Genomic DNA, 25,454 nt, shown 5'->3' with positions numbered 1-25,454 from the left:
GAAACTGACAATTAAATGACATGGGCTAAATGTGTTTTCTTTTCTTTCTTTTTTTTTTTTAGCTGCTTAACTAATGTAAGAATGCAAAGATAGTTTGCATGAACAAACAAACTTTTAAAGTGGTGCTTTCTGCTTCTGAGAATCAACAAAATGAGAAAATAAAACCTGTTTGGCTGCAACGGAAATATGCTGGTCCCGGCAGCCTATTCACTGTGTCCTGTTTTTGTTTCCTCTTGGTTTTGTCCTAAAGTTGCATTGACTGATGTGAAAACATGCAGTAACCACCTGCCCGAGCATTAGGAAATCCGTGTGTCCGTGAGAAGGGTCCTTGGCCTCTGGCAGGTCACTGCTCAAGACGCGACCTTGGTATATGGGAAGCGGACTACGTCTGGTATAAGTCTCTGGGGAAGGGTCTCCACAGTTGTTCTGCACTGACAATAATCAGGAAGTTTGTAAACAATCTTTCACTTTCAAGTTTTAAATCTGTACAATATATAATTTTTTGATTTTCCTCTAACACTTGGATTCCCTGACCTCTTTTTGTCTTTTGGCTCTTTCCCTTCTTCCTTCTTCTGCGCGCTCTTGTTTCTCCTTGTCGGGCTTAGTTACACTGTCATAGGATGGAAGGGAGGCTGTAGAAGGGGTCCCCTCTTTCTTCTCCCGGTGCGTGACCCCATTCTCCAGCTTATTGGAGGTTAGCTTTCGGCTGATGAAGCCTCGCCTGGCTAAATGTCCCCGATAGGCGCGCTGAAGGACCACTGCTGACACGTCTTCCTGCTTGCGTCGCAGTGTGGTGGTGATGGGTTCATAAGACATTTTGGAAGGATTGGATGCTACGAACCTCTCTTCCATCTGCTGCCGAAGGACATCCAGCTCTCCACTGTCCCCAAGGACTCTCTTGGTAAAGGCAAAAAGGATGTCCAGGCAGTGGATGCGATCCCCACTTACCATTGGCAGATCCATAGCAATGAGCTCAATGGTGTTGGGCTTTGGGACACGAAGCGGGTGCTCTAAAGCATCAGCAAAGTCTGCCAGTTTACAATACTCAATGAATTGGGTGGCATCGGGGTCAAACTTCTCCCATATCTCATAGAAGGTCTCAAAGTCATCCTCGCTCAGAGGGTCTGCGCTCTCCTCTGTGGCTACACTGAAGTTCTCCAAGATAATGGCAATATACATATTGACCACAATCAGGAAGGAGATGATGATGTAGCTGACAAAGAAGAAGATCCCGACCGAAGGGTTCCCGCAGTCTCCCTTAAAGCCACTGCCTGGGTGCTCCTTGTCCAGGCTGCAGTCAGGTGGGCGGTTCAGAATGGGCAGCAGGAGACCATCCCAGCCGGCTGAGGTGGTGATCTGAAACAGGCAGATCATGCTATTGCCAAACGTCTCAAAGTTGAACATATCATCGATGCCAGCTTCGTGTTTGACGTAAGCAAAGTTAGACATCCCAAAGATAGAGAAGATGAACATGACCAAGAAGAGCAAAAGGCCAATATTGAAAAGGGCTGGCAAGGACATCATTAAGGCAAAGAGAAGGGTACGGATCCCTTTGGCTCCTTTGATAAGACGCAAGATGCGTCCGATTCGGGCCAATCGGATGACTCGGAATAGAGTTGGGGACACAAAATATTTCTCTATTATATCAGCTAGGAACATTCCTAAGGAAAAAAAGGGTAGAAGAAGACAAGTTAGAATATGGACACAATCTAGCCCTAATCTCCCTGCCCAGGCTCCATTAGTCCAAAGAAAGCCACAGCTAATTTATCAGCCCAATTTCCCCTGCCAGTCATAAGTCTCCTTAGAGAAAATATTCCCCAATTTCTCATAGGTTAAAAATTACAGCACCACTACAGTAAATGTGCAAACTGCCTTTCCTACAAGGAGTTTGAAATAAATGTCAAGTTTACCATCTCCTTCATATTTAGAACATCCTTGAGAGACAAGAAAAGGACACATGAGAATGGAATGGCATTCCTGGGGTTACAAGGACTAGGTCCTATGTAGACTAGACTCTTGTACCTAAGGGCTCAACGTGGTACCACAGTTAAATGTAAAAAATGCCCATGTTGTCAAAAGACACAAACACACTGTCAAAACATACAGGCCAGGTCTTTTCCCCTTTTTGTTCAGCCTGGGTAAAACCCTGACTACAGTTCTCTAGTGGTCTGTGTAACTGAAGGGTGATGGTAGAGAAATTAGAAGGGTAGAGAGAAAAAATATGAGACGGTGAAAAAGTCGGAACATAAAACCTGCATGGGAAAATCAGTTTCTGAAGAGCTTTCTCACAGAAGGTGATAAGTGATTTTTTATTTCTTCCAAGGACAAAATAAATAGGAAGAAGCTTCACCTGGGACATGAGAGGGTATAAATTAGAACAACTCTACCAAGAAACTGAATATGGAAGTGTGTTAACGAGGCGAAGTGGGAATTCCCTTCCTTGAGAGGATTAAAAACAATAGAACCTTCTCTTCTAGGAATGTCCAGAGGAAGGGAGCTGGATTGAGTGACTGACCTCTCCGGGCTTTTTCTAAGGATTCTGTGAAGTATGCAGAAAAACTGAATATGATCTAAGCCCAACAAAGAATAACCTCACTGCCCATAGTTCAAATCCAAGGTTTCTCCTGAACTCTTTTTACCTTGGGTAACATCTACTACTTTCTAATGCCTATGGGGTTTACATGGTGTCTGGTCATCAGGAGTCAGTTTAAACTGGATTTTTATTTTCAGGGAAGAGAGGCAAAAATTGGAGAAGCAAGTTAGCTTTGGGGTTATTGGAGCCAGCAGATGCAGAATTACAGCACCCACCACTGTTCCCAAGACAGCATTACCTGTACTTGTAGCTACCAGGAGAGGATAAGTAATAATGGTCAAAAGTCCCAAAAGTGGATGGGATAAGGAATGATAGCAAATAGTCCCAACTCACACGTCAGCCCCTCTTTTCTCAGCAGGACACCAAGATAAACCTTAAATGTCTTCTGGGTTGAGTCTCACTCCGAGAGCCAGGATTCAAGGCCAAATCTGAACTGAACCAGGGAAGTTTCCCCATCTTGTTCTAGTGAAAACCTCCAGTGGTGGGACAATATACTCAGTCTGCATCCTCTTCTAGCTCCTTATACTTCAAATGTTAGCATCAAGTCACCTACTCCAGGAATTTTTTTTTTTCTGGATTTTCCTCACCATTCTTTAAACCTAAAAATCTCTGACTAGATTGTTTCTCTCTTCATACTTCCCTTCAGCATTTTATACAAATATTTTGATGATGACATCTACTTTTTCTTCCCTATTAGACTGTTATGTTCTCTGAGAGCAAGGACCCAGTCTAATCTTTTCCTCACACCTAATGCCTGATACATAGCTCAGCCATCTCTCTCATAGATGCTCATGAGTTACTTGTTGAATGCAGGGAGTATAAATGTTTCTGAGCTGGGCTGGGGATCCAGTCTGTTCCCAAAATGCCAGAAGCCCTCCCCTCTTGATCCCTCTGGCTCACCAACAATGGAGAGGATGACCACCACAAAGTCAAAGATATTCCAACCAATAGTAAAGTAGTAGTGCCGTAAAGCAAACATCTTCAGCACACACTCGCATGTGAAGAAGATGACAAAGACCAGGTTGATCCAATAGAGTATGTTCTCCATCTGCTTGCTCTGAGTGTCTGTTTCCACCATCATCGTCACCATGTTGAGGCAAATGAGCATCATGATCACAATGTCAAAAGCTTGTTGAGTTACAAAATCAAAGACGACACCTTGGATATTGTTCTGAGGAAATGTGTAGAGGAAGAAAGAAGAACATAAAGATTCAGAAGGACCTTCTCAAGCAAAGGAAGCCTTCAACTAATAGATGTAGTACTGGTCACCCTACTCTACTAACCCAACAACTCTCCCCTTTTGTTTTATAGTGGTCTGCTCTGGCATCCTGCTAGAAGCAGCAGTTGCCCCATCTTACAAAGAGATTTCTAAAATTGTTTGGCTGTAAAAACTTCATTTCTACTCACTGACCCCATTCTTACTTCCCAATATCCCAAGAAGAACTTCAGAGTTGGAAGGGGCCTCAGTGGTCATCTAGCACATCCCATACCCGAAAAGAATCCCCACTACAACATACCCAACAAGTTGTCATCTGGCCTTTGCTTAAAGACCCACTAACTTCTGAGGCAGCCCGTCTGACCGGCTTGACCCTCTGGGGTCAAAGAGTAGAAATCCAGTCTCTTTCCTACACGGCAGCCTCCCCAGTTCTTGTAACTGTTCTCATGTGCCCCTTGAGGCACCTTCTCTAGGTTAAACCTTCTTAGTCCCTTCGAAGGATCCTCATATGGCATGGACTTAGGAGTCTTCTTTCCCAGTCTGGTTGTCTGTCCTTCTCTGGCAGTTCTCCAGCTATTCCCTCATCCTCCTTGCCCCTGTCTCACAGCATCTGGGTTGGAAGGACCCTCAGATGCCATCCAGTTCAGCTGGTACTTGAATAAAAATTTCCTTTACAAGAGGCTCAACAAGTGGTCATCCACCTTTACCTAAAGACTGCTAGAAAAGGACAAGATGCTACCTCCCAAGACAAGCCCCTTTCATTTTTTGCACAATTGCAAGCTGTTAGGAAGTTGTCCTTTCATTGAGTTTTAATGTGGTTCTCTAACTTCCACCCTCTCCTTCTAGGTCTAATCCAGGGGTGGGGAACCTGCAGCCTTAAGATCCCCACCCCCGGCCTAGTCCTTGGGATCAAGCAGAACAAGCCCCATCTCTCTTCCACGCGATAGTACTTTGAATACTTAAAGTGGTTATCATGTCCTTACTAAGCCTTTTCCTCTCCAGGCCCTTCAAAGGCCCTTCTTCGGCACTGTGTCTAGTCCCTTCTCCACCCTGGTCACCATCTTTTGGTCATTCCCTATCTTGTTAATGTCCACTCTAAAATGTGGCCCCAAGAATCTCACTTTCGTTAGCCTGGGCACTGCAGGCTGTCTTGGTGAGGTCTGTGGCAACATTAACGATTTGAATTTGCTCATCCTACTGCTCCCTATGGCACTAGCTTAAAAGAACACAAGCAACTACCTAAAGAAAATATATTCAAGTTTATTCTCTCCAATCACCTCAAGACACAAATCCCTACAAATTTCAAAAACAAGGTGGGGGAGCAGAAAAGTAGCTAAAAATAATATTTGAGATCAAGTTGGAGCACTCTGATGAAGCGTGTGGACACCTTCTCAGAACCATGTTTTTAAATGCATAAGATACATAGGATTACAAAGGAAACCAATTATACTGACATTTCATTATTAAAAATTAAAAAAAAACAAAAAACAAATAAATTCATGGATCCCAGGTCAAGAACTCCTGTTTCAGATGCTGCCTAGGACAGAAGTTATTACCATGGTGACTTTAATAAAAAGGAATAAAGGAAAGAACCTTGGGACTGTTGGGTGATGCCCCCTTTTTTTCCCCAGATTTCTTTTTTTATTTTTATTTTTTTTTAATTCTGAGCTCCAAATTGCTGGGCTATCTCCTGCTTTGGAACCAATTTAGCAATCTACCAATTAAGCGAAGCAGGTCGGATGCATCTTCTTAGATGTTACTTGCCTAATGATACCACCCAAAAAATCAACTCATGCAAACAGCTTTGATTTTAAGCCCACAGGGAGTGTGAACTAGCAGAGGCCTTCCCATTCTGTTGTCCTCTCTGCCAAAGGGCTGCCCACAGAATCTCTGCCAATTTCAAGAAACGGTCTGTAGAGATCAAAATTTGCTTTGTGGAGAAAAGCTGAAAAGACAATAACTAAAAAAAGATGCATTTTTGGATTTATTCTCCCTGCCAGTTCTTGCTCATCTAAACCCTTGGTCTTACCAGGCTCTTTGCCAGTTATTGTTAACGTGACAATTCTTTGCTCCATGATCATATTTCCCCACCCACCAACGAAAGGCTCAGAGTTGTTACCTGCCTCACCCACAGATCTTCTGGATGGAATGGTTGAGTGAGGAAGAGAGGACAGGAGAGAAATCATTGACCCTTTTCCTTCCTTCCCAGTGCCCAGGACACTTCTTTTCCCAACATGCATTGCCTTCTTGCCCTTAGCTCTCAGAATACACTTACAAGGGGCCTGGGGATGGGTTTCTGGGGTTTCTTTGAGCCCAACTTCTTCATGGCATTGTAGTATTTTTTCTGTTCTTCAGTCATAAAGATGTCCTGACCTCCAAAGTAAAGGAAGGAAAGAGAGCAAGAGCCATTACAACTGGTGCTCAAATACTGGACTTTTTATTCTTCTACTTTGAATCTCCCCCTAGTGTAGTTCTAAGGGACAAGGTGAAGCTGAGGTGGTCCTAAGGCATTGATCCTATTTAGGGAAAGCCTGGGGTGTCTGGCTTGGTCTGCCTTTTACTTGAGTTCTCTCAGATCCAACCTAGAGAAGACCTCAGCCACTATGCGGCTATCGAGTTCTTCCAGTCTCTAGGTGGTCAGGGGAAAGTTCTAGTCTTCCTAGAAACTGACAAGACTTCTCTGTACTGAGTACCTACTTTCAGGAGGGTAATGACTTTTTAAATAAGTACAAATGTTTTCACAGCCACATAAGTATATCCTGGATCTGCCTGCCACCCCTTCTAAGAGGAACATAGAATAAAAAGTGAAAACACATAAAAACAAAAGTCATTCTAAAGTTATAAGACTTCCCATGGCCCACTTAATTCAGGTAATATTTAATACCCCCAAAATCTATTTTAACAAAATAAATTAGAGAATTTCTAGGAATTTTTGTAGTTGAAGCCGGCTTATCAAACAAATGAAAGTCTTTCATAGAAGCCTGAAATAAGTGGTCCATAGTTAGCAAGAATAAATGAAACGCCTCAAACTGTACTGCAGCAATTCACAGTGCGTGGCACATAGTAGGTGCTAAATAAATACTTGTTGATTGATTGATTCCTATTTCTTATTCCTCTTCTATCACTTTTTTTTTTTAAACCAGAATGATTCTCTCTGGTTCTGATGGCCAAATAATAGGATAATAGGTAATTAAAGTGCTCAGGAGCTGACATGAGAAGGGAAGAGAAACAGAAAACTTGAATAATCCTCAAGCTGCATAATTAACCCCTGAAACACCAAAAATGAGTGTTAACGACAAGGCCAGTGAACAGGGAATTGTCACAGAAGGGGCTTTATGTCCCAGGCTGGGGTTGGGCTAGATGACCTCTGATCTCCCTTTCTTTCCAACTCCCAGGTTCTATAATTCTGTGCGTCAGGAGAGGCAGCTCCACTTGGGAGAGGCCCAGTCTTACGCTGGGCATACACATGACAGCTGAGAGCTCGGATGAGCAGGGGAGGGGAGAAGACCTATCTTTTTCTTTTGTTGATTGAAGTTGTCAATGATGACACCAATGAACAGGTTCAGGGTGAAGAAGGAGCCAAAGATGATGAAGATGACAAAGTAGATGTACATGTAAATGTTATCCTCATATTTAGGCTGTTGTTCTGCCTGCCATGAGACAAGAGAAAAATTCCAAAGTCAAGTTCCCCTCAGAACTGTGTGTGTGTGTGTGTTGGGGGGAATTACAGCGTTTCAATTGTGACGTATGAAAAGCAGCAACACCTGTTCTGCCCCTGGTCATCTCTATTGTGGGAGGGGACACTGCATGTTGTTTGTTCTCTCCCACTGTTGAACAAGGAAGAAAACTTTATGCTTCTCATCAGACTGGTTCAAGAGTTCTGGGGATAAAATGGACCTATCCTAACCAAGCCTCCCATGGAAAAAAGGGGAAATCTATTGGGAGAGACACTGCTGTGCTGGGAATGGGCTTGTGCAATGTGCCCTGGAATCCAGCATCCCACCTGAGCCAAGCAGGAATCAGCCTCTGAGCTCTGGGAGTGATTAATCAACTGGTGCTAACTTAGGTGAGTGATGGACTTTCAGGGGGGAAAACAGGATCTGTAGTTAACATATAATGTAATAATTTCCCCTAGATGCTAATCCCAGACCTTTTCAGAAACACTTCCTTAGACTAAATTCACTTTTCCTCTCCCCTCTTGCTTTCGGTCCAAACCAAAAATCATCGTATCATCTCACTCTTACCTTTCGAGAATCCACAGCTGCATACATGATGTCCATCCAGCCTTTGAAGGTTGCCTGACAAACAAAGGCCATCATTAGACTGTGCAGGCAGCAGCCCGGCTTGCTTTAGGATGGGGGAGGAAGGACAAGCAAATAGGCTGGAGTCTCAGGGAGCACTCAGGAAGGAAGAGTCTTGCTCTGTGGGAGTCCAGGTACATTCTGGCTTAGACACAACACTTCCCAACTGTTGGTTAATATGGTTCCCAAGGCGGTTTTGTTCAAGTCACTAAGTATAACCGAGGACAGTCTGGGAAAGAACTACATTGACACTTGGGTGAAGAATAGATGTTTCAGACTTCCAAGCACTCATGGATGGGAACCTAGACCTGGACAAAAAACCTAGACAAAAGGGGATATTTTGCTAAAATAAAAACAGAGAGAATGCCTACAAAATGAGCCTGGGGGTAATTTAACAGTGAAGCAAAGACAATGAGGTCACACTACTGTGCCTATGGAGGCCTGAGTCCGTGGCAGGATGGTATTCCTGAGCCGCAGTGGACACCAAGTCTCTGGATTAAGGGCATTTAAAAAATCCTTTGCAATAAATAACAGGGGTCTGAAAAATGCATGCTCATATTTTAAAAGCAACCTGACTACCCTCCTTCTCCACAAACACACTTCATCTAAGGCAGTGGCCTCAGAAACCTTACCACCAGCTCCTCCCTCCTTGTCTCTACCCATTTTGTCTCTAGTCAAGATCTAAGGGGGCAGCTAGGTGGTGCAGTGGATAGAGCACCGGCTCTGAAGTCAGGAGGACCTGAGTTCAAATCTAGCTTCAGATCAAACACTTGACACGTACTAGCTGTGTGACGTTGGGCAAGTCACTTACCCCCAATTGCCTCACCAAAAAAAAAAAAAAAATCTAAGGTAGTTATGAGACATGGTTAAGAGGTTGGGGGACAGGAAGAAAACCAGGCATGGTAGAATGAAATTCTGTGGAATTTTCTGTAGTAAGAGAAAACAAAAACTATCTGTGTGCACATCTATAAGTATGTATCACATATTATACACATACATACATACATATGTATATAGAATATATATACCCATTCCCTATCAAGGCAATCTTCCTTAGACTTTCAGTGACCTTTCTCTGGTGCTGAGCATGAAAGTGATTTTGAGTAACAGTTTCAGAACACAACCATATGCAAGGACACTGTCTTTGTAATTTTCCACTCTAGACATATATCTGCACAAATTATGCATGACTTTAATACAATTGATGATGTATACCAGGATCTGTCTCAAACTCTACTGCCCCCGCTGGATCTGACTTGCTTCTTGCCAGCCCAGAGAGAATGGGCAGCCTTTCTCTCCCCTCTTTAAACCACCATTTTATTATTCCTCTGTCCATTTTTTTTCTTAGTGGTTGCCAAACAGAAGAATGCTGCTGAGCTACAGGAGAGGAATCCCTTTAAATAAGATCTTAAATGTTAGAAGGTTCTTTGGGAATTAATGCTAAGTGACATTTACATTTGTAACACACGTTAAGGTTTTCAAAACCCTTTCCACACAGTTGTCTCAATGGATTCTTTCAACAAACTTGTGAGGTAATTCTTCAAATATTACTGCCCCCGTTTTACAGAGAAGGAAAAGTGAAGGCCAGAGAGGTCACAGAACTTGCTCGTGGTCACACTCGTAAGCGTCACAGGCCAGGTTTGAACCCAGGTCTTCTCTCTCGAGTCTAAGTTTAGAGCTCCTCCCACTATCCCATGCTTGCACAGACAGAATCAGGGTGTTTGCTCAGAGAGGGCTTTGGAAACCATGAAGTTGGTTTGGGCCTTTGACCTGAGGAAAGCCACTGGTGACCATGGCTCACGGATCACGCGTGAGATGGCCCCTGGAGGGGAGGAGCACCAGAACTCACCACCTGAAGAAGAGCCAGATAGCCCGCCCCTACGTTGTCAAAGTTGATCTTCACGTTCTTCCACCGGATCTCCGTGGAGTTTCCTTCCATGAGTGCTTCGCAGTCCGATTTGTTGTTGACTTCCTCTATCTCAAAGCGGTACTCCGCTGTTTCATTGAAGCAGTAGTGGTACTTCCCTGCAAACAGGTTCACCCCCATGATGCTAAAAATCAGCCAGAAGATCAGGCACACCAACAGAACGTTCATGATGGAGGGGATGGCACCAACCAGGGCGTTCACCACCACCTGCGTTGGAAAGGGGGAGAGAGCTTAGACGTGGAGGGAGGCTCCAAGAGCGCATTTCCTTATTTCCAGGAGGGGAATGATACTGGTCAGGAGACCATCGTGTTCTCTTTTGGACTGGTTGTGCCCTGACAGTTCCACAGGGAGGACTAAACTTATCCGGGCCTGTGAACTGTGTTTCGGGAGCATTTTCGGGAAATGTGCCACAATTTCAATGCAAATGAATTCTCCAGCCCAAGGTGTCCCGAGGCTTCTTTACCAGGCAGCAACTTTCTAGATTGACAGACTGCTCAGCCTGTTCTCCCCAATCCCATATCCTTTGTAAAATAGGGCCAGATCTGGGAAATCCCAGAGCAACGTCAAGCTTCCCAGCTGCCTTTAATAGACATTCCCCCACTGTAAAACAAGGTATGATCAGTCAAGATCAACCAGAGAACTGCCTTTTGAAGATAACAGTGAGTCAGTGAACAATACATAGAGTATTTTTGTGACTATGCAAGACCAGTTATCTTGTTTCAGGCAATAGCTGAGCATGCATATTTTGCAGGCTCAAGGAAAAAAGCTATATTCCCTCTACCGAACAGTCAGATGAAATTGGAACCATGTACTTTCCATAGGCTCTTTCTCCTTCACGGTTTCTGACTTCATATGCTGCTAAATTTCTGAGAGCTGCTTTTCACACAATGAGCCAGCCTTTGGTTCACCAGACAGTCTACTCCCTACCCCGTGTGATGCTGATGTCCCTTTGCTGGGTCCCAGTCAGATTTGCTTCTTCAATCTCATTTTTAAATGCCATAAAAACTCTTTAGGGAGCCTCTGATAGCTAACCAAAAAAGGGCATTTGTTGGTGACCAGCGATTGTAAGCCCCCAAATCAGAAACAAGGAAATAATCATTACTTTTCAGCTCCTAGGCCCTTTATTCTTGTTCACAATGTAGGTGACGAAAATAACTATCACTTATATAGCACTTTAAAATTTGCAAAGTAGCTAGTTATTATTTCCACTTTTTATGCCACTTTTCACTAGATGAATTCAAAGCACCCTAAAAAACAATTACATAGTAAGAAAAAAATACTCTGTTGGTACTCAGGGAGACCTAGACTCTAGTCCCTCCCAGTTTATTACTCAAGAAGATCTGAGATCAAATGTGGCCTCAGACACTTATAAGCTGTGTGATCCTGAGCAAGTCATTTCACCTCTGTTTGTTTCAATTTCCTCATCTGTAAAAAATAATAGCACCTACCTCCCAGGACTGTTGTGAGATCAAATGAGACGGTAATAGTAAGCACTATAGAAATGTTAGCTATCATCATGATCATCAGGAATGAATTGCTTTTCCTAGCTCTCCCTTAGAGGAAACGTAACCAGTTGCTTATAGTACAGATAAACCAAGTGTGATCTGCTTTCAGTTAACAAACCCAAGAAGGAATGTCAGTGACCTTGCTCTTGTTGTGGACCTCTGGGCAAGGCTTTCTTTTTTTTTTTTCTTATCTCACAGACTTTCTCCTCAGACTGCTCTGTCACTGTGCAGAATGTGAGGCCGAGAAGGGCCATCTGCTCTTTCCAAGGAAGAAGGAATAACCTTCTCCTATCACAACCTATGGACCTGATCTTCATATTAAAATGTGGGTTCTGGCTGTCTCCAATTTATATTCTCTGAACTGTTTGGGAGGTGAATATCTCTTAATTTTCTGATCAAAAGAATCTCTCCAGGATCCACTAGCTTCAGTCATTTGAATCTCATTGGTATAAAATTGTCAAATTAGTCTAGCCAGAGAAAACCTAGATAATTAAAATCCATAGACAATGTGCAAATCTCATTTTAACCAATAGCTTCAATTTTCCCTGTCACTAAAATTTCCTCGTTTCTTTTTTAAAACAAGAACAGCTAATAAATTATAAAATGGGTTTGATTTCAGTTTCACCTCCTCCTGCTGCCCTTGTTCACCCTTTGACAAAGGAATGACCGAGCAGGAAATGAGCAAAGGAAGAAACAGAAAAAAAAAGGGGGAGCAGGGAGGGAGCTAGATGCTTCCCAAATGGACTAATCAACCCCTAAACCATAATGAGAATAAGCTGCATAAAGATACCAAAATTTTACTTCAGGGCCCAATTCAGGACCTTGCAGCTGGTGTATGAGAACATAGCACTCTGAGATAGAGAACTTTACAAGTCTGTACAAAGCCCATCTAAGCGAAAAGTTACAAAACCCAAACCCATTGCTTTTTTTTTTTTTAACTCAGAAAACTACTTCTTTGACGAAGACTCCTCTGACTCGTCTTTAACCCAGTCTAATCTACACAAGCGTATAGAGGCTTACTTACCCCTATAACCTGTGTATGTACCACGGTTGAACATGTCCAAAGAATGGAAGAGCTTCTGGCTAATTCATTAATTCATCTTTCAGTCATGCTTATATTTTAATGGCTAATTATTTTTTTTTTCTGCATAAGACTTAGAGCTGGAAGAGCCTATTGAGATCATCTCATCTAATACTCTCATTTTAGAGATGAGGAAACTGAGGCCCAGAGAGAAATGACTTGCCCATATTTATAAGTGATGCTGGGACTCAAATATAGGTCCTTTGACTCCAAATCCAGGGCTCTTTCCACTATGCCAGTCTGTTTTTTAATAGCCTTTTCCCTTTAATCAGAGGCATGAAAGATATGGTGGACCTGAATGAAATTCAAATATGAACATACTATGTAAATACACACATTGGCACTCGAATTTATTGGCACACTCATTTACTGGCAATCAAGGAACCATTTTATTTTCAAATTAGCTTTATGAATAGAAGAACAAATACAAACAGAATTCGTGAAGTTGTTAATTGTTGTTCTCTATTCTGGAATTAACTGCCAAGCTATGATACATATAGAACTAGTTTTTATATTGTCTGTCTCACTGTATTGCACTAGTCTGCTAGTTCTTAAAGGGCAGAGAACCACGTTGACTCCTTATTCCAATTTCCTAATCCACAGGATCTAGTATAGTGTGGGGACACAGCAAATGTTAATTCAGCTTTTCCTGCTGTGATCATTGAATTAGGCACCAAAACATATTTGAACTTTTATTCCCTAAAACCTCCTGTGTGGCCATCCAGCCATTGATCCAATGAAAGTACTCTGTCTTTACATAGTCATTCATTCTCATTTCTTATAAACTTATCTAGATGTGGGTAGTGTTATCAATGATGATTAACCAAAGCCAGGTTATACCAAACTACAGACAGTCTTCTTATCTAGCTGATGCTACCACAATGAAATGTGTACAGATTATATTCGACTGATAATGAGATTAAATCCCAACATAGGTCATTGTTCTAAAAACCTTTTCTGTAATCTCTCTATGGTACTTAGCACATTGTGGATGCCCAATAAATACATAAAATCTGTCAATTTTTAACATCTGGCAGAGGGAACATGGCTTTCCAGTGCAGACTGTGCATTGACAACTGACAAAAATGCATGCATGTATCACAGCATTACTATTTTATATCCTCAATAATTTAGTAGCACATCAAGATCTTTAGAATGCAGACTACTATGAAGGAGAGAAAAGCAAAGAACTACACTGTGGATTTCCTTTGCCAATAGCACAAGCATTTCAAATTTCTGGACTTTGGGTTGAGGAAGAAGAGAGAAAGATAGAGATAGAGAGAGAGAGAGAGAGAAAGAAAGTAAGAAAGAAAGAAAGACTGAAGTCAGTTTCCACCAGATGGGGTTGGGGACATCTATTTCCTCTCAAAAATGAAAACGAAGCACAGCTGTTTTGTAAGGGTCAGAGCCCTGATTTAAAGTAGCACAGTGACAGTGGAGCCCATTGGTGGTGAGTGGGTTCAGGTGATGAAGATATTTAAAGATTGGAGGGGTATTTCAAAATTCTGGCTTAAAGGGAACGCAAACGTAAAAAACAAACACCCCCCCCCCCAAAAAAAAGCAATCCTCAAATACATTTGATTTTGGAAGTTCCAGTTATTACAGAGGAACTTTGACACCTGGCTGAGAGCCTATTGGCTGTATTCAATCTTGGCCTATGGAAGCTGCTTTCTAGGGACCTGCCAGGGGACTGCACAGTGAGTCTGAGTCCTCCCCATCCTTCCTCCTTCCACAAACACCCTGCCTTGTTCTCCATTCGGTATCACTATTTGCTGTATTTTCTCTGATGGTTGTGCAGAGGGAATGGAGGTTGCTACAAGACACAAGTCCAGCTAACCAAATGTTGTAGGGGATACATTTACAGAACAATTTCCACTGGACATTTAATATTTAAAAGTCCAGCTTTGGTGGAGTACACAGCTTTGTTTATATCATCTTTGGAGACAACCTGAGCAGGCAGTTTCACTGTCCTTATGTTCATTTGAATAGCACCACTAAGAAGCTTTCTCTAATTCTGAGCCTTCTGGCTCACAGATTTTGCCTGGAAGCTAGCAGGAAGGAAATGCCTGTTCTGGGATGGGGACTGGAGCGGGCTGGAGAGAAGGAGAGAGGAGTGAGGAGGTAGAAGACGGGGGCAGGGCCAATGAAAAAGCCTATTCGGCATTCAGATAACTTCTCAATGAGCCAGCAGTTACTGGCTAGAGAGCCAATGAAGACTCTTCTTTGAGACAGTGAAGTTGAAAAGCCTCTAGGCATTGGGATGTGAGAGAACTAAGGTCTATTACGCATTTTTCCTTAGCTTTCTGTATGTACTACAAATCTAATTCAGGAGAGCAGTTATCAGTCTACCAGAGTTTACTCTGTGGGACACCGTGGGACAACTGAGCAAACGTTCATGTATGTAATGTGCTGTATTTAAGGAGCTTCTGTTGGAAGTCCCAGAGCTGGGTAAAGGCTTAAATAGCCTACCTATCACATTGCTAATGCAGTCTATGTACCGCACTGACATCTCTTGAATAAGCTTGAGTAGCAGGGAGATCATTAACTCTCTTTTCCATGACTCTGAACCTCTGAGAAGAGGGCTCCAGACGCTCAGCGCCTTGCTCTACTCACTCACTACAAGACATTTCCTCTCCTTACAGAGGTTTAGCTCTGAATCATAACACTGAAGTAGAGACACATATTCTCTTAACTATAGGAGGAAGACGTGGAATATCAAGTTGACCAATTCAGACATTCAGGAGTGGATTCTAGTCCAATAAGCTGGTGGAGAACTAAGCTTCCAGAACCTTCCGTGGATTCATGGCAGATTACAAGATAACTCACGCTTAGGAGACCCAACTGTGACTGTGCTACAATAGGGAAATGAGGTTGCTGCAAATGGTATTTGGCAGGATAAACACAATAAACTCTACAAAGTAGACACAGTGAAACCTTGAGCTTCCTGTTCCTCTATAGGTAGGTCCATGGCATACTAGACAGTGATTCCAGGACAGGAAGCAAATTCAGAAACCCTGTGCTGGCAGACAGTTTCCCCAGTTTGCTTGCTTCATGTAGACTATTACAACTGTTTAATTTTCATTTTTGGATTCCAGAAGGCAAATCCAACCCAAATGGTCTTTATGAGAAATTCTGAAAATTCTCTACATATCCTCTGGTTTGCTCTCCTGCATGCATTCAACATCTGAATGGAAACATGAGTGTTTTTTGACCTCATGAAGGGTAACAGACCTCTCTGATATTTGCTGGGCAACAGCTATCACTCAAAAATCAGTTGTCCCAGTTGTCTGTTTTGGCTTTAAAAAATCAAATGAACTTTTTTGGAGGGGATAATGATTCAATGATTTGAGGGGACAACAACAACCAAAAAAAAAAAAAAACCAGAAAGAGGCATCCCCATGGAAGGAGCCTTGTTTTTCAGTTGGCAGGGTGATTACACCTTGCATTGTTTGGATTTGAAAGTGGAGTCTCCAGAAGCAAGTGGAAGGAGGTGGTTGAGAGAGATTTCTGGAGGACTTGCTAACGTCCAAGACTTTTGCATGGTGTTTTGTTGCTAATTTGACAGTGATAGGACAAGGGTCCATACAGCATGGGAAGAGTGAGGAGGGGGTGAAGAGGAAAGCTTTGCTATCAGACAAAGGCTACCAGTCCTCATCTGGACTGGGCTGAGAACAACAAGGTGCAATAAGAGGAATTAAATTGGGGAAGGGGGGGGAGGGAACCATCCATCTCTTCTCCCAGTCAGGCCGAATTCCACCCAGTCCCCAATTCCACTCCTGTTATTGTGGTTCTAGGCCCTCAGGAACCCCCTCACATTCAATGGCTTTGTTAGTGACTCTAGGCCACTGACCCTCCCCAAAGGTTTCCCTACACAGCTCTCTCTCTGAGTGAAGCCTAGACTTTTCAATGAGTCTTTGGGTTAGAATTCCCCTTCTTTGCACCTGGTGATTCTCCCTACTGAGTCAACAGCCCGGAAAGCCGTCTCAAGTGCTAAAGGAAAGCCAGGCCAAATGAGAACAGCCAATGTTAACATGTTTTGTGAATGGCATGTTGTTGTTGGGGGAGGGGAGGGGCAATATTCATGTGATGAGGCGGCTTAATGCAACTTCCCTTTTTAAGGGGAGGATGCAAGGGAGAAATAAGAGTGGAGGATCAAGTCAGCAGCTGTATCACAAGTTTGTTTTTAAATGATCTTTCCACCAGTGTGATCAGTTCTAGCATGCTTAAACAGTTTCCATTGGCATGCAGAAGGATCAGCTGCTCTGAGTATCTTACCCTCATCCCTTCAAAACGTGATAAGGCTCTTAAGGGTCTCAAAGCTCTTAGGGTCCTAAGGGACTTTATGGCACCTAGTTCCGAGTAGCCCAGGGCATTAGCTATAAGGCTGACTAAAGAGACCTACACAGAAACAGAAGAGAAAAAAAAAGGGAAAAAAAAAAAAGAAAGAAAGCAGAGGTTCCAGAAGGTTAGAATAAAGTCCCTAGCACTGATAACGCAGACTGGGCCCCCCAGGGTACAGGAAGGTGGGTGGCACCAGCTGCCTACTTCAACTTGACTCAAACGACCTGGAAGGAAAGGTGGTTGAGAGAGGCAGAAGTAAAAAACACACAGAGGGAAGAGAAAAGTGAGAGAAGGCAGCACAAATGGGTCAGAAAGGAAAAAAGAGGGCTGGAGGGGGAGGATAAGAGGGAGGAAATTCCATTGGAAAGAGAAGAGCCTGAAGAGATGACAAGAACCTTACCCTCGCCCTTTATAGTCTCTGCAGGTCCCAGAAGTTCCCATTAAATTAAGCCAGACAAATTTAAAGGTACCTATGAGAAAGAATACAGATAAATACACACACACTGCACCAGCTGTCCCCGCCTCAGTTTATTCACCACTGGTTTTCCAATAGGGATAATTTCTCTTAATCCTGGTGGTGGGGTGACCATGATAACAGTTGACAAAACACCATTTATTTAAGAGTTTGATGAGTTAATAAATGAACAAATAAAATATACCAGATAAGCAACATATCAGACCTAAAAACTCCCACTTGCAAAGGACCAGAAAGATGAGCAAACAGTGAGGAGAGTCCTAGCCTATTTCAAGAAACCTCACCCATCCCTGCTTCCTCCCCAGCCACAGTCAACTCTTAATCATCCAAGATGCAGAGTTAAATTGGATAACTGAATCACCCCTGAGTAGCTAGTCAAGAGCTTTACTCTCCCATTCTCAAGGTTCTGAACCCCAGGCCATGGAATTTTCAGGTCTAGGTTCTATCAGAATCTTATCATGAATTTTAAAACGGAGAGAGAATTTAGTGGTCATTTAATCCAATTCTCTTTGTCTTTTACGTAAGGAAACTGACGTCCAAGAAATGACGTGTCTAAGGTCCTTACGCCAGTCAGTAATGGAGCCAGGACTAGAACCCAGTTCCCTGGAACTCCCAAACCAATGCCCTTCCCATTACAAGTTATTTCAGGTGCAATTAAGCAGTGAAATGGCCAGAAAGGCAGGCAACAGGAGAAACAAGAGGTAAGAAAAATGTCTCTGAGCAATCAAGAGCTGGCTAGACATGGAGAAGAAGTAAAAAATGAGGTAGCTAGACCTCCCTGGACCATAGGTTAAAATAGTGTTAAAAATAGGTTTTCAGGTTAAACTCTCCCTCATCTCTCCAGCTGAGTCATACTTACCTCGATCTATACAAGCACCCGTACCAGGTACTATGGCACCAGGGCCTCTAACCACATGTATTTGACAGAGAGGCACAGACAGCTTCTAGGGCTGCACTGGTCCTGGATTTTGTCTATGGTCTGACTTTTGTTCATCGAGCTGGGAAACTGAATTCTAGCTGCCAGGGCTCTCACTATTATTTCTTAATTTGGTTCTAAGAAAAAAAAAACCAAAGAAACAAACCCTATTTTATACAATATAGGGCCATCTTTAATTTGTTGGGTTTTTTTTTTGATAGGGTGACATTTTAAGGCAGAGTTGGAAAAATACAGAGTAGTTTTATTTGCTGCCTTTTCTGTATTCTATGTTAGCATTCAAATATGTAATTCCTGTGGCTCTGGATTGAATGAAGACAGTTTTGGGTTTGGTTTTTTTTTTTTTTAAAGAAGGAATAATCAGAGTAGATGACTGGCATAGGTGGGCCTGGGGGAGGGAGAAATTAAGATCCCCAAGGATATAAGGACTCAAGGATTTACATTTTTTTTTTTAAAGTTATGGGACCTTTAATGAAGCAGATTTCTTAAACCCAGAATGTTCTAAGCTCCAGGAGGAAACCAATCGGTTTTCTGAAAGTTAAAAGCCATTTTACAGGGCTGTCCAAGGGATGCAAATAGAGAACCTGCCTCCTGCCCCATCTGGGGACAGAATCTTAGCAAGGCAGCTAAGTGAAGTTCTAAGGAGTTTAGCTGAAAAAGGAGTTAGGGCTGCAGAGGCTTCCCAAATATTACTGAAACCACCAACATCAGAAAGATTTACAAAGGACATGGTAGAAGGCCAGCACAAGATACAATGGTGCAGATTTCAATCTTGCCCAAGATAAATATAGAGGAAAATAGGGAAAGCAGAAGCACCAACCAATCCTTTGTCCTCTTTACCATCACCACCAGAAGGGGGCAATTAAAGTCCATTCAGTGCCTACTAGCCCCTCCATGCTGCCTAACCTAGGGTTTCCACATGGAGATAATACTAGCCCCAGTCATTCTCCATGTACTGGATTTTGAGAGAGACATTAATGTATGCATCTGATGAAATTTTTCTTGTCCCTACCAAGGCACCTGATCAAAGCTGACCCATAGTTGCCCTGTTTAACCACATCTTTATAAAAAGCCTACCAACTCCCTCCTTAGTGGTTTTCCAAGCAAGGCACACAGAACCCAGCTCATCAGGGTGGGTGGTTAAACCTAAGATAAATATGTCCACCTAAAGTGGGGAAAAGGGTTGGGGAAGCACAGAGACCAATTCAGAAGCTGCTGTAGATGACCTGTCTCCAGTTGCTGCTGATAGATTTGGCTGCTCAACTGGTCAGTCCTGTAGAGATTTATCAAGACAGATGGTGGTGGGCAAACACGGAGCTGCCTGGGTCATCATACAATAAGTTGAGAGACTCACTTAAAATCCTCCAAGTCTCCATACTGAGGCCTCTGGTGGAAATATGCAGAACACCACTTAGGCTGGCATAAGGAACAAGGAGGAGGCTCAAACCTAAAATGAAAGATCAGGGAACAACATGTGGGGAGTCTGGGGGATGGTGTAGGGCTGGAAAGATGAAGGGGATGCCAAGAGACTTCCACATTGATGTGAACATTGTTGAATGGAGAATGTTTCCATGGTTACCAGTTCCAGGAGATAGTTGGTATAATTTGAAGATCTCCAGACCCGAGCATGGCACACTGGCTTATCCCAGGGCTGAACACTGTTTTCTGTGGAGAAAGGGAACATAAACCCACCCCCACTCTCCCCACTGCAATGGGATGAAGTGTCTCCAGTGAAGATGATGATCTAATCACAAGTGACTCTGAACTCATGTCTTTGAGAGTCAACTGTCTTGTAGAGGAAAAGAAAAAATAAATTGGAAGTTACCTGGATTTCGTCATGACACTAAGAAAGAAAGTGGGTAAAAAATGAGATGTGTGGCATTCACAGTACAACAGCCTGGGAGGTCTGTCAGGGAGGAAAGGAAATCTGTTAGACATGATGAATATGGCGAGGGAAAACAGATTCAGACACAAAAACATCCTGGTGAAAAAGCAACGGGCGAAGGGAAGGCCTTAGCAACAGTCCACACATAGCTAGGGGAGCCTTTGAGAGACAGTGTACTGAAGCAGGACTTGAAACTTTTACCTGCTATTTTTTGCAGAAAAGTGCCAAGGGAGCTTCAGGCAGTCAAAGAGCACCTGCTGGGACGGTGCCAGCCCTGGTCTTCCCTGCCAGCTCCAATGTGAAGGTGGCAACTAAGCGACTCTGTGCTCCTCCCCTTCTCATGCTCTCGACCGGGTCCAGCCAGCCTGACCTTCTGGCTGCCCTCACATTTGGAAAGCCCTTCCCCTGCACCCCATGCCTTGTCCAGTTCCTTTAAGACTCAGCTCCAGGTCTGATGCAGCTTCTACCAATCCCCCGTGTTCCCTCTTCTTGTCTTCATTTCATATTTATTCAGGATATGTCCCTAAATATGTACCCATCTCCCCAGATAGAGTGTAATCACCTTGCAGGCAGGGCCATTTTTGTCTGTGTATTCCCAGGGCCCGGCACAGTGCCTGTGTATAGTAAATGCTCGCTGAGGGATGGATAGAAAATACTATGTGACAATCAGTAAGGAGGTAGAGAAAAAAATTTTTTAAAGGGGCAGTTAGGTAGTGCAGTGAATAGAGCTCTGGCCTTGGAGTCAGGAGGGCCTGAGTTCAAATCCAGCCTCAGACACCTGACACGTACTAGCTGTGTGACCCTGGGCAAGTCACTTACCCCGACTGCCTCACCAAAAAGCAAACAAATAAATAAAAGTAAGAAGGTAGAGAAGCTCCCTGGAGTTTGTGCTGGGTTCTGTCCTAGGATGATACAATGACAAATCAATATTCCAATGAAGCCTTTGAGCACTGTGTCTATTGGCTACATGTTTGTAATCTTTGTATCATTCACAGAACCTTGCACAAAGTAGGTATTTAACCAATATTTGTCAATGGAATGAATGAAAGAATGATGAAGTAGAGGACAGAAAAGTACCTAATAGGTAGCTATAATACCTAATGGACACCATTGGTCTTTAGTTAGGCACATACCTCTGAACTGTAGGGCTGTTTACCTACAAATGGCTAGAAAAGTGAGTTCAGAGCAGGATGGGACAGGGCAAAGAACTTACTTTAACCCATAACTTCTTGGACCTCTTAAAGGTCTAGAAAAGGGGGTCATTCTAAGGCTTATTTGGGAATTCCTATGGGCTCTAGACTCCTAAGGAGTCAAAACATGAACTGGGTCTCCATCGTCCTTCTTAGGATAAATCAGAATAAAGCAAAGAGATGGACCAGAGCTCCCTAAAACAGCCCAAAGTCACTTGGAAGGAGAACAGGCCGAGGCTCAGAGCAGATCACCTGAGTTCTATTGTAGTTGTACTTCAACTTCAAAGTTGCTCCAAGAGGGCAGAGCTACAGATTAGTCCATTATCTGATACACAAATAGGCTTGAAAGGAACAATGAAATCCCTTTTGCTGTCTTCTCACTCTGATGTGCCTTTATCCCATAAAACCATGACACTTACCACTAAGCCCAGTTCTAGCAAGAAGCTCAATGTCCCTGACGTTAGGCCTTCAGCATCAGGTGCTGAAATGGAACAGAACCAGATTTCTGGGAAGGAGGCCCTGGAGCCAAGCACAAGGAAGCTGTGGAGGTGGAGGAAAAAACCATTTCTAGCTCCCATCTCTGGGCTTGTTTCCTAAGACAGTCATTTCTATGGGCTTCTGTCTAGATCTAAATCAGTTCCTCGGGATCTCTCTCATTGTGTAGCCAATAAGACCTACAAGTTAACTGTACTGACCCAACTTCTACACAGCTTTGCTTCCTTGGCACTTTTCTGTACTCAGCAGGAAAGGAATTCTCCGCAGGCCCTGGCGCTGTGCCCTCTGCCATCTCCATTCACCCTTTCCTTAAAAGGTCGCTTCAGCTGGAAGAAGTGGGCTTCAGTTATTCCTCAGGAAAAAAAAAATACTTCCCCTGTTAATAAAGCCAACAAGGAATAAGTAACAGGGGGCTAAGGAAGAGCCATGGGCAATGTGACCTTCAACTGGAAAGAAAACATTCAAAAAATAACATTCAAGGTAATGCTTATTGTCACCCCAAAGTGGTCTCCAAGCATGGGGGGTGGGAAGTGCAGAATAAGAAGTCTTCTAATGTTTGGTCCTTAATGTGGAAGGAGGTAGTAGTAGGCAAGGAGAATGATGCGTCCAATATGACTTTCTTAAAACACCAACAGCCAGGCCAGGCCCTGTTTCGATGGCATACTCATTTTATAAAACCTGAGTATTGGGAAACAGCCATGGATTCATCAGCCACTGATTCCCCAAACTCTCATTTCAGAAAACAAATAGGTCAACTTTACTTTCTTGTGAAAAGTCTTATCCTTTCTCCATATGTATTGGATTATTCAGAGCAGCCTGGTGCAGAGAATCAAACTGAATGGATATCTACAGGCCTGGCCAGGAGAAGATCTCTGAGAGTTCACTTCTCCACTGCCTTCCTCACTATTCAGTTTGCTTTTTTTTTTTTCTTCCTCCCAATAAAAGAGAAAGAGAGAGAGAGAATTCATACTCATCTGGAGGCCAAGGACGCTTCTTGTCCTGTTTACCACTGGGCTGCTTTCTAGCCACTGCATTCTAAAACCAATAGGTGCAATTCCCAGCCCCAAACTGCTGCTCCACAGATCTTTTCAATGCCAGATATACTGAGAATAAGGGTTAGTTGACTTGTGCCCAAAGCATTTTCAGTTTTATTAAGTTCACAACTACTCCAACCCACCATTTTGGAGACTTCTGTCCCTTGAAAGTCCAACCCCCTCCATCCACCCTTACATTGAGCCTCCACTCCCTAGCCTGACCCGACCAGACCCTCCCAAGAAGAGTTAGGATGGCCCAGTTTCCCTATGTCTATTCCCTTGCTAGACAGGGTGGGAAGTAGTAAGTGAGATACGTACAGCCACAATGAGGAAGTCCAGCCAGCACCAGGCATTGGTAAAGAACTTGACAAAGCCATAGGCTGTCCACTTGAGCAACATCTCCAGGATAAAGATGTAGGTGAAGACCTTGTCCGCATATTCCAGGATGGTGCGTATGGTTTTCCTCTGCTCAATATAGATATCCTCGAAGGCCTGCAAGAGAAAAAGCAGCCACTTATGACTTTGGGGCTACCAAACAAGCAGCATTAGTCATCCTGCTTAACTGCATTTGGCCATACGAGCTTCTTTCTTTCTTCTCTCCTGCCTCTGCTATGGACCTTCTTTATAGGAAAAATGGTCTCAGCCTCCAGACACTACAAACATTATGGATTGCATTCATCGGCTGAGGGTATCTCAAAGAACCGGGAATCCTAGCACTTCCTTCTGACTCTTGTGTTTCCTGGAAATGAAGGAAGGAGGATTGGGAACTCCCATCTCATGCCACTGCAGAAAGCTAGACTCGACTCACTCCCCAAGAATAATGGGGCTGAGTCAAGCAAGTTCCCAATGCTTAAGAGAGGTGAGGGGAGGGTGTAAAAAAAAAAAAAACCCAGTCCCCCAAAGTAGAAAGTTCTTGCTCTGTTCCTGTATCTTATTTAGTGAAATATTCTATGGCTCTAGGGGATCAAAGAACCTTGGAGTTGGAAAGGACCTTGGAGAAATTTGATCTAACCCCTACTGAACAAGAATCGATCCTCCCACACATCCAACCAGTGTGCACCTAATCTCCGCCTGAAGACCTTTAGTGAGGGAAAACCCCACTACTACGTCCGGAGGCAGGCAATGCCACTTTTGCGTAGCACCAATGGGTAGGAAGGTTTTCTTCATGGGAACACTAAAGATGTATCTTGCACTTTCTAGCCACTGATCTTGGAGTAAGAGGAACAATTCTAATTTTCTTTTCTAAATGACAACCTTTCTAGTACTTAAAGGCAACTATCATGTTTTCCCAAAGTCTTTTCTCTCCTAGGCTAAACAGCTACACTTCCCCTCAACCAGTCCTATTATGGTCTGATCCTGAGGTCTTTCACCTCGATTGCCCTCCAGCTAACAAGGTCCTCCTTTTTTATTTTTTAAATCTTGTTTTTTCTTTATTTCGTTAAATATTTCCCAATTCCATGTAAGAAAAATTTAACATTCATTTAAAAATTTTTGAATTCCAAATTCTCTCCCTCCCTCCTGCTCTTCTTCTACCCTTTGAGAAGGCAAGCAACATGATATTGATTATATATAATGACATCCTTCTTAAAAGAAAACTCTGGACTGCAGATCTGGCCTGACTGGGGCAGAACACAGCAGGGCCATAATCTCCCTAGCCCCGGGCACGACGCTCCTCTCAATGCAGCCTAGGATTGCATCAGCCTTCCAGGCTGCCTGGTCACATTGTTGTTGGGTCACAGTAAACTTCTGACTCCATCCCCAGGATTTCCCCTCAGTGAAAGGACGATCACCCCTTTCATCTCCCCATCAGACACAACTGTTTCACTTTATGATCAAGAACTAGAAATTTCTTTATCCAATTATAACCACCTATCACTTCCATCTCTCCCTCTATTTTACTCTTCCTAACCCTTGTGTTTAATTGGTGTTTTGTATATATGTATATATGTATACACATTTAGATTCACATACATAGTATATGCCAGTATGATTACTGCTCGTCAGTCTCCTCTGGTAGACCATCATTCATAACATGGTCCTTAATGGTGGGTATACCCCAAGGATCTGTCTTGAACCCCATTCTGTCCTCTCCCTACCACTCTCTCTCTCTCCCTTTCAGAGACCTTATTAGCTCCCATGGATTTAATTACAAACTTTATGTATATGAAAGAAGGAAGGAAACAATTATTTATTAAGTATCTATTATGTTCCAGGCACTGTGTTGATATCATCTCATGTGATCCTGCTAATAATACTGGGAGGTAAGTGCTATTATTGTCATTCCCTTTTTGCAGTTGAGGTCACTGAGGCAAACAGAGGTTAAGTGACTTGTCCAGGGTCACTCAGCTGGGAAGTATCTGAGGCTGGGTTTTAGTCTTCCTGACCCAGGCCCAGTGCTCCATCCATGGTGCCACCAGCTGCCTCCTAGGTCTATATATGCAGTCCTGGTCTTTCCTACAGCTCCAATCCTGTGTCAT

At 43.2% G+C, this 25,454-nt stretch overlaps 1 protein-coding gene across 2 annotated transcripts in view; it reads right to left on the bottom strand.

Annotated features, from left to right (window-relative positions):
• Positions 1 to 510: 510 nt before the first annotated feature.
• The window catches only part of SCN8A (sodium voltage-gated channel alpha subunit 8), an 87,705-nt gene continuing 62,761 nt past the window's right edge, over positions 511 to 25,454 (bottom strand). For both annotated transcript variants that reach the window (XM_027844338.1, XM_027844337.1), the window contains 8 exons: positions 23,296 to 23,469; positions 16,899 to 17,021; positions 9,960 to 10,244; positions 8,054 to 8,107; positions 7,322 to 7,459; positions 6,085 to 6,189; positions 3,494 to 3,764; positions 511 to 1,661 (listed from right to left, as the gene is read on the bottom strand). In XM_027844338.1, the coding sequence (XP_027700139.1) occupies positions 514 to 1,661; positions 3,494 to 3,764; positions 6,085 to 6,189; positions 7,322 to 7,459; positions 8,054 to 8,107; positions 9,960 to 10,244; positions 16,899 to 17,021; positions 23,296 to 23,469 (2,298 nt within the window). In that variant the 3' untranslated portion in view covers positions 511 to 513. The remainder of the gene's footprint in view (positions 1,662 to 3,493; positions 3,765 to 6,084; positions 6,190 to 7,321; positions 7,460 to 8,053; positions 8,108 to 9,959; positions 10,245 to 16,898; positions 17,022 to 23,295; positions 23,470 to 25,454) is intronic.

The sequence above is a fragment of the Vombatus ursinus genome, unplaced genomic scaffold (assembly GCF_900497805.2).
Source record: "Vombatus ursinus unplaced genomic scaffold, bare-nosed wombat genome assembly UNPS02014941.1, whole genome shotgun sequence".
NCBI lineage: Eukaryota > Metazoa > Chordata > Mammalia > Diprotodontia > Vombatidae > Vombatus > Vombatus ursinus.
Note: the sequence above shows the minus strand (reverse complement) of the source record. Positions and strands in the feature narration are given on the sequence as shown.